Here is a 16,251-nt window from a genome sequence, read left to right as displayed (position 1 = left end):
TAGGGCAAAAACCCCAAAAATTTGATTTTTTTTCAATTTCTTACCCATAAAAGAGAACGAGGTGGACCCCCAGTACTAATAAAGATACATACCCTGGTCCTAAGCTACCATACCAAATTTTTAAATTTGTCAATTTCCAAAATTTAAGGGAGGTGGTCCTATGTACCCCTGTCAAAATTTAGGGGGTGGGCCAAGGTACACCTGCCAAAATCTAGAGGGGGTGGTCCTAAGTAAACTTATGTCATTGATTCCGGACCAAGGTTATTGACCTTTGACTTATGACGTCACAAAGCTCGGAGTCAAAGTTCAAAACGGGATCAAGTCAGGCCGTTACTACTACCAGAACCTATCAACTTATCTGGAAACGCTGATCAAGAAATTCCCTTAAGTCTGTCAGGTAGTGCGGCGGGGCGCCATCTAGTTACCACCACAAGTGGCCATCCTGGTCATCTTCATCTAACTATGGAACAAGGACGTTCTGGAGCATATCAAAATAGGCAATGCCAGTGAGCTCTCAGCAGAGAAGAATGGTCAATACACCTTTGCTCTGGAAACCGCAAAACACGTTCACTTTGAAGCCTCACGAGCACATGTGGATCTTCTGTGCCCCAAATACGACAATTGTGCATGTTGACTCGGCCGGAAAGGTGAAAAGTTGATTAGTCACTGAATACCACATTGTTCAAGAATGACCCATCACCACTAATGCGATCCAACATGGTAACAAAGAATTCATGTATGTTTCGTATATGTTCTAAATATACTCTACTTAATAAATAAACATGGTAGGACTTTTAGGACGTTACGTCTTGCCGGAAGGACGTTGTAGTTCTAAAATTAAAAAGTGTGGAAAATGTAGAAAAGATTATAATAAATGAATTGGCTGCATCTCTGATAGTTAAACCATTCTTTCTTTTAATAATGTATTCACAGGAAAAGTTTGCATTCAAAGCATTTATTTATGGTTCATTGCAAATAAGCTGATAGGAAATCAAAATAAATTATCTCCTACCATGTTCACGCACGTCTCATAAAAACGTGAAGTTTGGTGATCCTCTTCCCACCATCCACACGCGGAGGTATGGAACATTTGTAGAAACACTGTATAACTAAAGAAATAATTATAACTTCCATAGTAGCTCTACATATTTTAAAACAATCCGTTACGTTTATTTGTACTAGTGATATAAGTAACACTATAATATTAAATTTAAATGAACATTTGTCGTTTCCTTGGTTGTCGGAGTTTTGAAATGATGGAATTGCAAACGAGGATAACGTTGGGAATTGAATGTACAGTTGAATCGATATTTACTGTATTCACACAACTACTGTCCAATCGGGAAGGTAATACAATCTATATTGTAAAATTTATCAGAGCGCTAAATCTGAGGAACCTGGGACAATAAGGAAAGTAACACATGTCCCTTCTCTCGTCTTACATTAAAAAGAAATGAAAAAGGCAAAATTTTAACAGGGTTTGTTTGATTCACAACCGCTTCCGACTCTTAAATGTAAGACTCTTGGAAATTAAGTTTATAACAAGGGAGTGCTTGTCTCCAGAAATTCGATTTCAATACGACTCAAGACTTCCAGAAAAGCGACTCAGGTTAAACTTTGAATACATTTCCAATTAATCAGAACTTAAAGAGAAACATTACTAAAAAGTTGTCATTGTTGGTAGTGGGTTTGGTAATGAGTAAAAGGAATAGGACTACCTTCTTAACATCGGATGGAAACGAATTGAAGTAAAACTTTAGATTTTACGTAGTTCTGCATCTTTTTAATAAGTTTTATCAATTAAAGACTAGCAGCTAGATTTTCTCATCTGCAATGGATAAGTTATGGAGGAAAGGGAGTTGGTTTGGTTGCGCACAATTTCAGCGTTAGTTAATTTCGAATTGAATATTTTTTCTCGAAAAAATATTCAGTTTCGTCTTTATCATGTTGTTCCACCTAATAACGTTGATCCAGCCGCTGTTTGCCGTGAGCGAATCTACCCCTGTACGGAGGTAAATTTAATATTAACAGTTGGAGAATATCTTTGCTTCAAAGTGACAAAATTTTGGGATAGAACTAGCAGAACTTCCGCTCTCTACACAGCGCATCATTCACATATGAGCATGAATCTCCTTACCGCTCCTCACAATATCTGTACATGTCCCTTTACAGACACAAGTGAAGGACGTCTTGATAAAAATCGGCAAGGAGTACCATAAATGGGAGACTTTTCGATTATTTATTCAATATCTCGCACCGTTTGCAAGATTTGGGCCGACTTCCTGTTGGAGTTTCTAAGTCATGTATGATCAGTGTTTTCTTTCTTCTTGCATGCAGTATGTAATAAGCAAATACATTACACACATAATTAATTATAATGTCAGTGATAGATCTATATGGTGTTCATTGGGGAAAACACTCCAGACAATAAAGATTCATCTTAGACTGGAGAAATGGTTATCCTTTGCTTTTCATTATCATTTGCCCATGAAACAAATGCCTGAGAGATATACAAACCCAGTATACAGCTATGTGGTGTTAGAATGTATAACTCGTATGATATGATGCTTTAATTTTGTAAAATTTCAATACTCCCAGTGTACCTCTAAAAATGTAATAAAGATAAAATGACCATTTTTTCTAAATATTCAATTAAATCTGGACAATCTGCACAAAATGTGCAATCGATCAGTGAAAACGGCACATTTCTAGCACTTGTGGTTTTCGAGATCTCGTTGTCGAAAGGATTGGAGACAAACATATAAACATTTCTTTGGAGACAAACATATAAATCTAGCATTTTAATATGTAGACAATGGTCAACTTGCAGAAAGTTAAATACCGTCAATGCATACCTTATGGAGAAATGTAAGTATCACAACAATGAGACCAAGTTAAACAAACTGCCAACTTACAGAGGATACCATAGAGCGTTAATCAGTGGTCGAAGTGAGACGGTATGCGGTGGTATGCCATACCGCCTCTGGTTTCTCAATGATGAAGACATACCGCCTCTGGTGTTTCATTGATCAAGATATACCGTCACTAGAAAGTGGATGCTAACATACCCTTAATAAATCAATTTTTATCCACAATAACTGACGAATTGCTTTGTACGTCAAAGATTTTATTTCTTATGTAGAAATAATTTTGTAAGTTGGCAGCACCAACTTTTTTTGGTATTAATTTTCCTATGTTTTGTTTTTAAAAAGAGTTGTCTAAAAACATGTTCATCCCGTGCTCCTGCTCAAGAACTTATTATGTTGGTTGTGTTGTTTGCAGATAATAGTCACAGAAATCAGTCATGGGTCCAATCCAAACCAAAGGCAGTGTATGAGGCGATTCGTTTAAACTGAAATCGGAAAGTATTGTTATGAGTTCGCCAGGGTTCTTTTGTCTACAATAGTAAAGAAATACATAACTAAGTTTGGTATTTACAAGAAAAAATATAGTTTATGCAATCAAAAAATCTGTTATTTTGCTTAAGTGTTCGGTTATTCTTTGGTGTGTCAAAAATATTAAATTGATGGAGCTTATGTACTTTCATTAAAACGTATTTTTGCGTCCTTTTAATAATTGGATAATAACTTCCCGGGGATCTGGAATACCTCAATCAAGTGGGAAGTACGGGAGTTTACTCGCCTGAAATTGTATAAAAACGTGTTAATATAAAAAATCCGTTTTAGAGCATTTCCTGTATAATTCTCTGTAATACAACATATGGGGATATTTTTAATTATTATTTGCAGAAAGTTGCAGGCGGGGACAAAGCCTTTCCACACCTCACCCATAACTACGAAACGTTCTACCATGGTTTTAATTCTTTATGGAAGTAGAAAGCAATCTTTTAGGCCAGTAGTTCTCAAAGCGAGGTTTGTGATATCTAACCAGGGGGTCCGTGACGCCTAAAAATTGAAATGTGTTGTAATAAAGAACTCACAGCTGTTATGCAAGAAGTATTTTTTCAGTTACTAAAAAAGAAGCAATTAGAAATTATACCTACGTTTGTAAATTTAAATGTTTTCCTACTTTACAAAATTTCTGATTTGAAACTGGTTAACCATTATATAGGGCTACTTCATGAAGTTCTTCTTTGTTAGGGCACATTTTCAAGAGATGTATATTAACTGAACGACGCCTCGAGATTTCATGGTTTTCATCTTCAAGAGGCGTAAAGCTCCCACCACTACCACCAATTCTAGATTTTAAAAAAAGAAGAAGAAGAAGTAAATGTTAGTCATTCCTATGTTTATAAACATCAAGCCTCCCCCAATTCTGGTATTTCCGAAAAAAAAAAGGATGATAAATCCCTCCCAAAATATGTTCCTAGATGCGCCACTGCAAGTAACTCTTGACTCAAATTGGTTTGCGTGTGCACTGTGAGTATGAAGAGTTGTCTAAAAAGGCATTGCAACATTTGATGCCTCAGCGAAATCGCCTTAATATGGAATCGAACCTATATATATATATTGATTTTCAGTCTTGAAAGTTACTGTATTTTCAATTGAAATTACGCTCACCAGAAAACAAATAATGTATCTTTAGGATAAATTACATATTGCATTAGTTTTTTTAAATCTTTTTCTTGTCACTGGTAATTTTAATTAGTATATCTTTTAAGAACATGCGAAATTTCAGATAGCATTGCAAAGGTGTCCGCAGATCACTTCGCGAATGAACAGGGGATCCGCGCTATCGGAAAGCTTGAGAACCACTGTTTTAGACAACATACCATCACTGCATTTCAACATTTAGATAGCCGGTATGTCGAGTCAGAATCGTAATAAACGCATGCCGCCTCTGCTTTTTTCCCCACTTCGAACACTAGCTTTAGTGTATGTTATTTAACAGTACTCACAAATAAAGGATTAATTTGCGATTTTTCTATTCCTAATGTAGTTTGTGTTGAAATAGAAGACAAAGATTACAAAGCTGGAACGATATAATTAAATAAAAATGGACATTTCATTTCTCGTTCTCTTCTTTTGTTTGAATAGAAGTGATATCTGAAGAGATGACAAGCTGTAAGTGCACTGAGAAAAAAAATTGTAGGTGACGTACTTAAAAAGATAGGTTACATGCGTAATTCCTGTAGTTTTTGGACTTAACGTACAGCAGACGTATAACTGAAAACGCATGTTTTATAATACTTTCTGTATAAGTGTTCCATCTATATGTACTTTCCGTATGAAACAATGTAGGCGGTCAGGATATCACATACTAATGGACGGATATAACATATAGCTGACGAAGGTAACATAAGTATATGTATGTGATATACGGAAAACTGTTAGATGTCAGACATCCTGAAACGGCATGATGTAACACCTAAGGGTAGTGCCTATGTAGCATACGGATAACGTATGCTCGGTACTGATTTCTATAGTAAGCAAGAGGATACATATATTTGTATATACAATATACCGCTGTCCGGAGAACGGATTTTTCTGTGTGTGTTTGCTTATGTTGTTACATTTAAAAAAAAAAACAGTAAAGGGCCTGTCCAATTGCAATGATGTGAACAGACTTTGAGAGAGATGGCTGAAATTCAGCTTACGTATAGAAGATATTATGTAGATTCTATATTCCAAACGCGAATTGCCCTAAAATGGATTGGGCATATTCAGGAAAGCTCAAAACATTATCATTACTGTCAATGGAGAATCAAAGACAAAATGAAGTCGTCACAAATCTCAAAAACTATAAGGTGATTACTAATTAAAAACTTATTGCAAAGACATAGTGAAGGGCTTAGAAATGATGTATAGCATGTAAGGTAAATATGGATAGACCATTGTCAGAAGCCATGTTGTTTGAGAAAAATCAATAACAATGATAAAGTATATGCATTTTCTGCGAATTACCAAGGGCGCCCCACGAGAAGTTTACGTGCTTGAAATATCTCACATGTGGATTTGGAATCTCCAGACTCGATTTAGCATGCAACGTGACCTTTGACCTGATTATGTGACACATTCTGGTCCTTATGACAAACTGGATACACCCTTTATAAAACTGTTTGCTTTTATTACACCCTATATTAAGTACCTGTCTTTAAAAAATTATATTCTATAATCGAATGTACTTAATGAGCTAGTCTGTCATTCGAGTTTCATTATATATGACATCTGGTGTTCAATTCGGATAGGTTCCTTTATTTATTTATTCAAATCATAGAGTTTACAAAAAAGAAGGTAGTTAAACTTTAAAATAATAAAATTTTAGTTGTGTTTATTTTGACTTTGTTTATCTCGTCTGTGGTTAAAACTTATAGCCTGTTTTCAATTATCACTCGAAATGGTTTTGCGCGCATTATAAAACCGTCGATAGGTTCCGTTGTTGGTATTGATGAATTTGGAGCAGTACTAAGCTTATATTTTTGAAACGTTACTGTAGTCATAAGAAATATCAGCAGTTGGGCCACGTTTTCTCCTAGGCATTGTCTTTTACCTGAAAAGTATAATATGAACAATTATTTTGGATTCAAAATAAAATGAATAGATTACACTGATTTAAGATATATTCTCAACTAAGAGATGAGAAAAATCAAATTTATTCATTTCTTCAGTACTATGATAAGTATTGAAGTAATGAGACTCGTACGTAAGTACTAAAGACATCTAAATTATGAGACTGTAACTATTGCTACGTACCAAAGATGGAAGCATTCCTGGAGTTAATAGTTTTTGGAGCTCGCTTTGACAACATGTAAAGTTTCGAATCAACTTCTATGGTATCCACCAGGTCTGGATTAACCCATCTGACGGCCCGGGACTAGAAAAAGTATGTAGCCTCTGCTGACTTCATCTAATACATTTCTGTGAAAGTACAGTATAGCGCAGTAAATGAAAATCAAATTTTAATGAAGAAAGCAACAAATTAATAACAAGATACAGATGTTGGGAATGCTGTTCTAAACAATATACTAAAAGTCCCCTGAAATCCCAGGTGACCTTCGCCGGCATATTGGAAAATGGCTGCTGGAAGTGTCAAATGAACAATACTCAGATAAAAATAGCAATATCTTCGCTATGGTTGACCATAAAGAGGTGAACTTAGTGTCGTTTTATAGAACATACATAACACAATATTTTTTAGAGAGAAACAATATTTCATAAAAGGCATACTTTTAAAAATGTTAACCTGTAAATTCTAAAATTCCGAAAACTACCGTCAAACTGATTTAAAATTTTATTGAACTTAGGAAGTAATTATTAACAAGTTAAAATTTGATATAGATATTGATAAAGATTATTTAAATGACATACTAAAATCCCACAACATCTTCGTTCGCCATATTGGAAAATGCCCAAATGTCCGAAGTAGGCCTAATTGAAAGATATTATTTTGTTAAGAGACATACAAAATCTAGACTGGGATAAATATTTGAGAAACTGTAAGTGTAGTCGATCCGAAGTCAATTGGGATCAATGGTAGTGCAAAGGGGGAAACATTGTGACGTGTTTAAGCTTGTCTTCCGCTATCTTGGTAACCGCCACATTGGAATCAACTTATTTATTTTAAATGGCAACATGGTCGTGTGACATATTAAACAACATCCTTCTTCGAAGAGAAACACAATAGTAAGGCTATTTTTTCCAAACCCTACAACAGTTTTGAAGTTATGAATAGATTTAGGATATGTTATGAAATGTGCTGTGAAATGTGCTGTGCGTAGTTTCGAATTGAAGGATAAAGATAAAGTAAAAAACTAGCTTTGTAACATCTTACATTATGTATTCTTTAATAATAAGGAAAAGAGAGAGCTAACACACATGGGACAATTACAATCACATGAAATGTTCAGCATACCCACCGTTCTGTTCTATGCATATCCTTAACCGTGAGACCTAGTGCGTGTGCACTCTGCGAAGCATAGTTGGTTATATTTGTTCTTAGACAGTAATGATTTTGCTTTTCAGGTAGCTAATATCATTAATTTTACACTGGTAGACAATAGCTTTAAAGTACCCCTAAAGATTAAAATCCAACAGAGTTAGGTCAGGGGACCTTGCTGGCCAGTCATCTGATCCATGCCAACCTATCCAGCAACCGGAAAAGTGTTCATTGAGCCATCGATTACATTACGGATTATAATATGTTTGTTACATTATACCCAAGTCCGTAAAATTTTGGAACTCCCTGTGTATTCCTGTGCATGCTTAGCTTCGGAAACACAATTGAGAATTATTTTAAATTAATTATTATATTTTAGGTTTAGTTTTAAATTGTAATATTCGGTCAAAATAATGCCATACTTAATTAGCGTCTATAAAATTATATACAACCTGATATTTTATCAATATTCCATATTTTGTCCTTATTATCATGTTATGTGAGTTCAAAGGTGTATAATTTGTAATTTCTTGTAGGTTTTGTGTTATTTTCAAGGAAATTTTAACGTAGGGAATCTTCTCAAGAAATCTCAGTTTCGTTTGAGGCTCATCCCAGATATCATCATTGGTTCGTCTTCTTTTGATGTGTCGATATTTAAGGTGTTATCCTTTTGTTGCGTCATCAGAGAGCCTTTTAGAACTCTTCTCTTTGTCAATCTTTGTCTTTCTACAAAAGCTGTGTTGAAGATCAGACAGGCATTTTAGTTCCTCGTCCATATATTGTGAAAAATTTGGAAAATTACCACCAAAATTATTCAAGTTGATGGAAACTGTGTTCTAGTGACGATGAACGTTAAGGACAGGCAAGTTTGTGCTTTGTATAATTTTGATAGCGACTTTACACATTTTAAAATAAGAACGCACATCGTGATTCATGATTGAGACCCGTGATAAAAAGATCTTGTGTTTTGAATAAAAGCTAGTGCTTTTACCTTTTTTCATTGATTAAGGGAAGGGAAAATCATTTCCGGGCTGGACCATAAGTTACACCCTTGTACTTACCTACCTGTTACAACTTAAGCCCTTGTACACAGTACACAGTCTACATACGTAAAACTAATTTTAAAACACTATACAGACCTTACTATTCTCTGTTCCACATAAGCTGATAGGAAAAAGAAGAAGTTTTTTCCCCCACCACGCTCAAGTACAGGTGAATGTTGGTGTTCCGTCTTCCACCATCAGCCCCCGCACACAGAAGTATAGAGTGTATCTAAATATGTCTAGGCCTAAATAATAAATTACAACTTTCATAATAACACTGCGTATTTTAAAACACTTAATTACATTTACCTGCATTAGTGAGTAAGTAGCACATGTGTCATTTTAATGGAAATTTTATTGGACAATTGTATTGTTTATTTTCCTTCTTTTTTGGCAGTCGGGGTTGTGACATAATGTTGGAATGGCAAGGGATGTCAGGGTTGGTAATTGAATTGGTATTTACTGCTTTGATACATTAATTTCATAATATAAAATCGGAAACCAAGTACAATATGTATGGGTAAATTATCAGTGAGTTAAGATAATAACAATAGAACCTGAAATAATAATAATAATAATAATAATAATAATAATAATAATAATAATAATAATAATAATAATAATAATAATAATAATAATAAACTCTCACCCCGAGCGCCTCAACTCAGGCAAATGCCCTGGTTTCTATTGATTATTTTTCAATGAAATCATTTCCCTACGTTTTTCTCTTCGTACGTGCACCTCATGTGATGGTGACAAAGTATCTTTTTTTGTTTGTTGTTTATTAATACGCGGCGATAAATTTACGGTAAAGCATTATACATACAAGATTCATCAACATTGAAATCTTCTGAGTTTATTGAGGGGAAAAATTTGTTATGGTAAACTTAGAAAAACAATCCCAGATTGATTGAAGCCTGACACGAAGTAGTAACTACAGATGCTACATAATTTGAACAGGCCCATGTCTGAGTCTGCCGTTTGCAAGCAAAAGTATAATTATTGGAACTTAACCATCATAGTGAATTTGACGCCCCTAAACTCTCCTAAAATTTGGCGCCTTGTGTGGTTGCAATCCTCAGCCGGCCCTTTCGTTGGCCTTGAGTTTAGCCAATTGATAATAGAGTAAATTGATTTTTGAATTGTTACTTGACTATTTTAATAAAAACGGAGTTGTCAATAGTCCTGACGACCGTTGAGGGGAGGGAGAGTAACAGAAGTTTGGAAATGAAATGAAATCTTTGAGTTTTACGTATCGCAGTTATGCCGGGTAGGCTAAAGGAGACTGTGATGACGAGAATGAATGAAACAGTGCAAAGAAAAAAGTAGGAGGAAACGAGAGAACTCCGATAAAATCAGCAAGATAGTACCTGTTCACCACAAAGCCCACTTGGCACGAGCTGGGATCGAACCAGGGCCTTATGCCTCAGAGGTGAACGCTCTACCACGGAGCCACCACAGCCCCAACAAAAGTTTTAGTTTTCACAGAACTCTTGTCTGGAGGTCAATGCAGTAAATGGGTGCTTACTTGCATTGACTTCAAGTCCTCTATAAAATCAACATATATAAATACACACTAAAGGACAAATCATACTGAGTAAAATGTATTAGTATTAGTTGTTGCTCTCCAGAGGTTCTGTATTCATACTTGGGTCACTCTCGCTAGAGTCATCACTGTTGTCTCCAAGGTTAATAACGATTTCTCTGTAACTTCGTCAGTTATCCTGTCGAGTTTTCAGTATTTCGTTTCTTCCATCTCCACTACATGTTACACACAATCTTTCCACTTTTCACTTGTTACCATTTCTAACCCTTCCTCCAAAAGAGTCTTCACTTCACTAAGTGTAAAACGTTTATTGTTTCGTGCCACATGTCCCTTTACTTGACTCCAAATCAGTTCAATTGGATTAAATGTACAGTAGTAGGGGGTATTCTGAAAACTTCCCTACCTGAAGAGGCCGCCATTTTGTCAACTTTATACTTGTAGCATTCACTTTTGGCTGCAGGAGGTATAAGACTAATTAACTCAGTTTTAACGAACGTGTCGTCATAAGAAATGCTTTTATTTTGAAGCCATTCTTTTATTTTATTTTTTGCCCAAGACATGGTGGGAACCCGATCTACCTTTACACTGTGATAAGATGCGTTATCCATGGCTATCACGCAGTTGGGTTCTAGATGTGGATGGTACGTCTGTTGAGGATCTTGGCTAGAAGATCGAAACGTTACGTGTAAATCTGTGTTATTTTATATATATATATATATTAAATAAGTGGTCTGGAAATGTGGAAGTATGTTTTGAAACCAAGGTAACATTTTACGTTTACTGGTACGGTTCTTAAATCCAGTGGAGAGTCCAGAAAGAAAGACTTGTTTACTAGAATTCACAGTTTCATCTACCATTACCCTTGACACGGTATGAGAAACATTTACCCGTGTCTCATCAAGATAGTAGATTTTCCTACCCTCTGTTCTGTACTTTTTAATTAAACGGAGATATTTTCTCCTCCATAATACTATGCCATCACTATCAACTACAACAGACCTTTTATTGCGCTATACATACTTGAATTTCATTATTTTCAACAGTCTATGGAGAGTTGAATGAGAAAAGCAGGGCAGTTCATCATTGGCATTTATAGCTATCAGAATTTTATTTAACGTTGGCAATTCATTACGGGAAAAGACCTGATGTACCTTTGATCGAATTGCCGATTTCGTGAAGTCGTCATAGTTTTCCGAGAGAGGAAATATTTGTACGCGTCTTTTTGGGACTTCTTCATTTATTTTCATGAAATTTAGCCTCCCGCCTACTTCTATAATTAGTTGCCTTTCCTACACGTGTCTGTTTCCCAGTCATGTCGGCGAATTCTTCAAAAGTTAAATTAGGGTGTTGCTCTCTTAAAGCATGGAATATATTCAAAATGCAACGCTTCTCACTACTTCATAACGCTTTCCCGGGCTCATGTTTTATAACAGAACTAGTGAAAGCATCATGAATTGTCGCTTCACAAAGCACTACATACGCAATTATTTACAATTTAATATGCACTAAAATTTGATTCAGATTATATAAACTATACAAAATATAATGGATACAAAATACAATTTAATATGCACTAATTTAACGCGACACTATATATAATATAGTTACCATACACGCTAAATTCATACAATATTAGCTCTTATTTCTAGAAATGCAATTTAATAAATAGGACTAAAGCCAAAACTTTAATACATAAATAGTAAAAAATACTTTTCTTAAAGACAAAAATTAAAAACAGTAATTGTTTGTTATTCGGGTTTGACAGGTAAAAACATCAGGTGCGAGCGAATTGACGTACGAATTTAGTGTGTACACGATTCTGTTTATTACAAAAGCTTCCCTCCCTGTGAAGGTCAACGGCTTGCTTTCCCCTCCGTACTGGAGAGTGGTGGGAGGAAGGGGAGTTTCCTATCAGGTTGCCTGGAATAGATAATAGTAAACCATTACAAGAATGGAAATACATGTTTAGGGCTACCGTTTACGTGTAATGTACATTAAATATCATATCATGTAGAGAAATAATTTAAATTTGTTAGTCTGGTGCTTCGGCTTTGGCAAGTCACTATCAACACCTGCTGAGACGTCAAAATACGCCATTCGCAGCAATAATGCGCCCACAGTGTAAGCTTAATACCGACGCAATATTACCATGACCGGCGTGTCCCGGTTGCTCAGCAGCTGATCGGAGAGACTTGGCTTTTCCGAGTAACCACTTGTCTCATATTTCATTGTAGCCGAAAAAACTAATGTAGTTATAATTAGAATCGTACTAAAAATAATCATATTTGTTGTCATGTCATGGTATTCAATATTAATCTTTCTTCTCTCACACACAAGTGATAAGAGATACTATACTGATTCTTACCTTTAATATTCCATCTAACAAGTAGAACTAAAATCCAGAGGAATTTCTAATTATTATTATTATCATTATTATTATTATTATTATTATTATTATTATTATTATTATTATTATTATTATTATTATTTTGCTAATTAACATATTTTTTTAAATTAATTCTATATTTGAAGTACCAGTCATAACAATCCTTTCTCGTGAAAGTTCTTTCGATCCTTTCCTCACTCCTCAGCAATTACGAATGTATACGAAGAAGAGATGGAACGGAAAAGGCTCAATATTGCCAGATCAAAAATCTTTTACCTCGTGAAGCAACATCATTTCACACCAAAACAATGCATCGGTCCTTATGAAGAATATCCTCAATAATTTCCTATAGGAAGTTGAGAGAAACAACTGTGTTGCTCAGAAATATCAATTCAGGCTTGACAACAAACCTCGAGTTATCATTTGGTTACATTTTCAATACAAAGTAGCAGCTTTTAACAACGTAATGTGTTTAAGAGGAGATTATATGGCAATCAGAAATTAATTGGAATGGTAATTAGATGTTACATCAATTTGGCGCCCTCTGACCCTGCGCCCGGGGACAGATGTTCCCCTTGCCCCTCTAGCTACGCCACTGCCTACCGTAGAGATAGCGTCGCTTATAATCTATTTTTTATGTTTGTGACCTGTGGTGGGACTTCTTCATAAGTGGCCGCAAAAGTTTTGATCACCACCTACCACCGGCCCCGACATTTTGCTCATACACAAAACAAAAACTAATACAAATTCTCATAACTCAAAAACTAATACAAATTCTCATAGCTCAAAGTAAAAACTAAAACGAAGTCTCGTAGCTTAGAATAAAAATTAATACAGAGTCTTCCAAAAGTCCTGCAAAAAAGTTAAAAGCTGTAACTTTGTAACCATTTATTGTATTTGTACAAAATTTTTAGAGGACCTTAGAAAAGTATGAAATTTTGTTTCCAAGCATTTTTTCAACGCCAAACCTCCAGCTGAGCACCATTTATGTCCAAACATTGCTGAAGTCTTTTCGGGAATCCAAGAATGGTATTTCGACTTGCTTCATCCGTAATACTCCCAATCACATCACGTATCTACTTCCGGAGGTCCTGAACATCTTTCGGTTTTTGCTTGTAAAATCCTGTATCATTTTCTCACGAACGATATTGTGTAGCGTTGTCATTGGCACTCGCAACTCCAAGGATCTGCGTTTCAACGATTTCTTTGGACTTCGCAACACGCTTTCCTGCACGGACTGAATCACATCAACACTGGTTGTTGGCCTTCCGCTACGAGGCAAGTCCAAAACACTTCCGGTAGCTAAGAACTTATCGTACCATCTCTTGATACTTGAACCTACAGATGGTTGTTTCTAAAATTTTTGTCGGAATTTTCTTATCACCAAAATACTAGATTTTAACTCACAAAACCACGCCACAGACTGCGTTTTCTCTTGAGTAGACGCCATCTTTGTCATGTGATTTGCGGTTTATGACGTCAACGTTTACATCCCCTCATTATTGCCAATAAAAATGTTAACATTTCTACTAAACATTACACACAAAATACAAAATTGTAAGTACTACTTTCAAAGTTGTAGCTTTTTACTTTTTTGCAGGACTTTTGGAAGACTCTGTACAAATTCTCATGGGTCAAAATAAAAACTAATACAAATTCTCATTGCTCAAAATAAAAACTAATACAAATTCTCATAGCTCAAAATAAAAACTAATACAAATTCTCAATGTTAGTTACTTTGATATTTATGACATTTTTTCAAGATTTGTCTGATACACAGGATTTTGAGGCGGCTGTACTACATTTACTGCGTAATTGTTCTTAGCAAATAAATTGTGTGGCTGATTACTGGTGAATAATATTTACAAATATTTTTAACTCAACGGCTTGCGTCCATCGTGCGAGCTGCAGTATTACTAACATCGCAGGGTGTATATATGGTGGCAACGAAAATTCACTTTTGCATTTTTAATGGTCTCAGCGTCAAATTTTATTCCTTTTTATCTCAAATGTCTACTACAAAAATTTTGAAAGAATTGCACTGTATTTAGTGGTCGCTCAAGGCATCCATAAATTCACTTAAAACTACTATAATGTGAAAATACACATATAAATAGTACGAAATTCAAAAATATGTTTGGAAACATCCTTTAGTAATATTTATGTTTTAAGAATGTATATTTTTCCAATATTTGTTCTCGAAAGTATATTCAACACACGAAACAAAATATGCTTTGACTGAGAGTGAATTTATTTGGGGTGAGAAATTTCTTTCTGTGCTGATCTACAACTTGGAGAAGAAACTGGCCCTCATTTTCGTAATTCTTCAGTTTTTGATTGAAGTTTTGAATGAATGCAATTCCTCGTTCTGCCAGATCATTTACAACATGCAGAGCTCTCACACGCTCTCGAGCCTGAAGGAAAATATCGTTCGTTTTCCACGTTTCAAGGTTTTCTAATAAGAAACAATCCGTGGAGATCTCCAATGCTTCAAATAGCTTTCTGCTGTTCTGGAAAGCAAGTCACTAAGGGCTTTATCCTTCCTGGTCTCCTCATATCTTAAGAGCACGTGTTCTTCTCCTTCACTTCCATTCCTAAATAACTCTGTAACCATGTCTTTCTTCACTGCTACGTGGACTTCAGGATCAAAGAAGCTGAGACCAATAAATGGTTCGCTCAAATACTACAGATATCGTGAAAAACTTTGCGTTGCTGCTTCTGCAATTTATGCATTAACATTCTTGTAGGAATTATTGTGGCTTAAGATATTTAGGTCATTCTTTGTAGCTGAAAGCGCAAGATGAGAGGAATATCATTCCTTTAAATACACTGCGACGACAAATATTTTGAAGTCTCGAAGCCCATTCTGCTCACGAGATGTAAGTGAAACTGTGACTGGAAAAGATATATGAAGTATGAGAGCAACTTGTAAAAGTTTTTTGTAATCATCTCTGGGTTGATAGTGCGTCAGTTCGTGCTTGAAGAAAGATATTAGTTCATACTTTACTGGGGTTAAACCCCTGCGACAACTTCGTCCTGGATTCCGATGTCGAACTTCAGCTTATCTATTGAGTTCCATGCCTCAAAGAAACGTTGAAAGAATTCTATGTGTGGATCCATTGAAGCACCGAAAACCATGCCGAACACTGCCACAATTATTTCCATTAAGTAATGCCTGCAAGGGACTCTGACCAGATCCTTCTGCATTTTCTGTTCCAGCAGGATACAAGCTCCGTTTTGTGACCTTGTGGTAGATGCTGTTGTGTCAAAGCACATGAAATGCACAAGAGTGCTTAAGTTCCAATCCTCCAGCAATTTAAAAACAACTTCCGACTAGGAGGCAACACTTCCATTTAAAATAGCAGGCCCTCCTAATAGTGTAGTGTCACCATTCCCAGAAACGAGAACTGCTATGCAATTAACTCATTCCTTAGAAGTGA

The 16,251-nt window shown here is 35.5% G+C and overlaps 1 protein-coding gene across 1 annotated transcript in view; it reads right to left on the bottom strand.

Annotated features, from left to right (window-relative positions):
- Positions 1-14,261, bottom strand: part of LOC145692224 (methyl farnesoate epoxidase-like) — a 113,311-nt gene extending 99,050 nt beyond the window's left edge. Inside the window, exon 1 of the mRNA XM_081767521.1 lies at positions 14,219-14,261. Coding sequence (XP_081623647.1) covers positions 14,219-14,261 — 43 coding nt within the window. The remainder of the gene's footprint in view (positions 1-14,218) is intronic.
- Between the last annotated feature and the right edge of the window lie 1,990 nt (positions 14,262-16,251).

This window comes from Thermobia domestica, chromosome 8, assembly GCF_964235325.1.
Source record: "Thermobia domestica chromosome 8, izTheDome1.hap1.1, whole genome shotgun sequence".
NCBI classification, from domain to species: domain Eukaryota; kingdom Metazoa; phylum Arthropoda; class Insecta; order Zygentoma; family Lepismatidae; genus Thermobia; species Thermobia domestica.
This window is presented reverse-complemented; position numbering and strand designations above follow the sequence as displayed.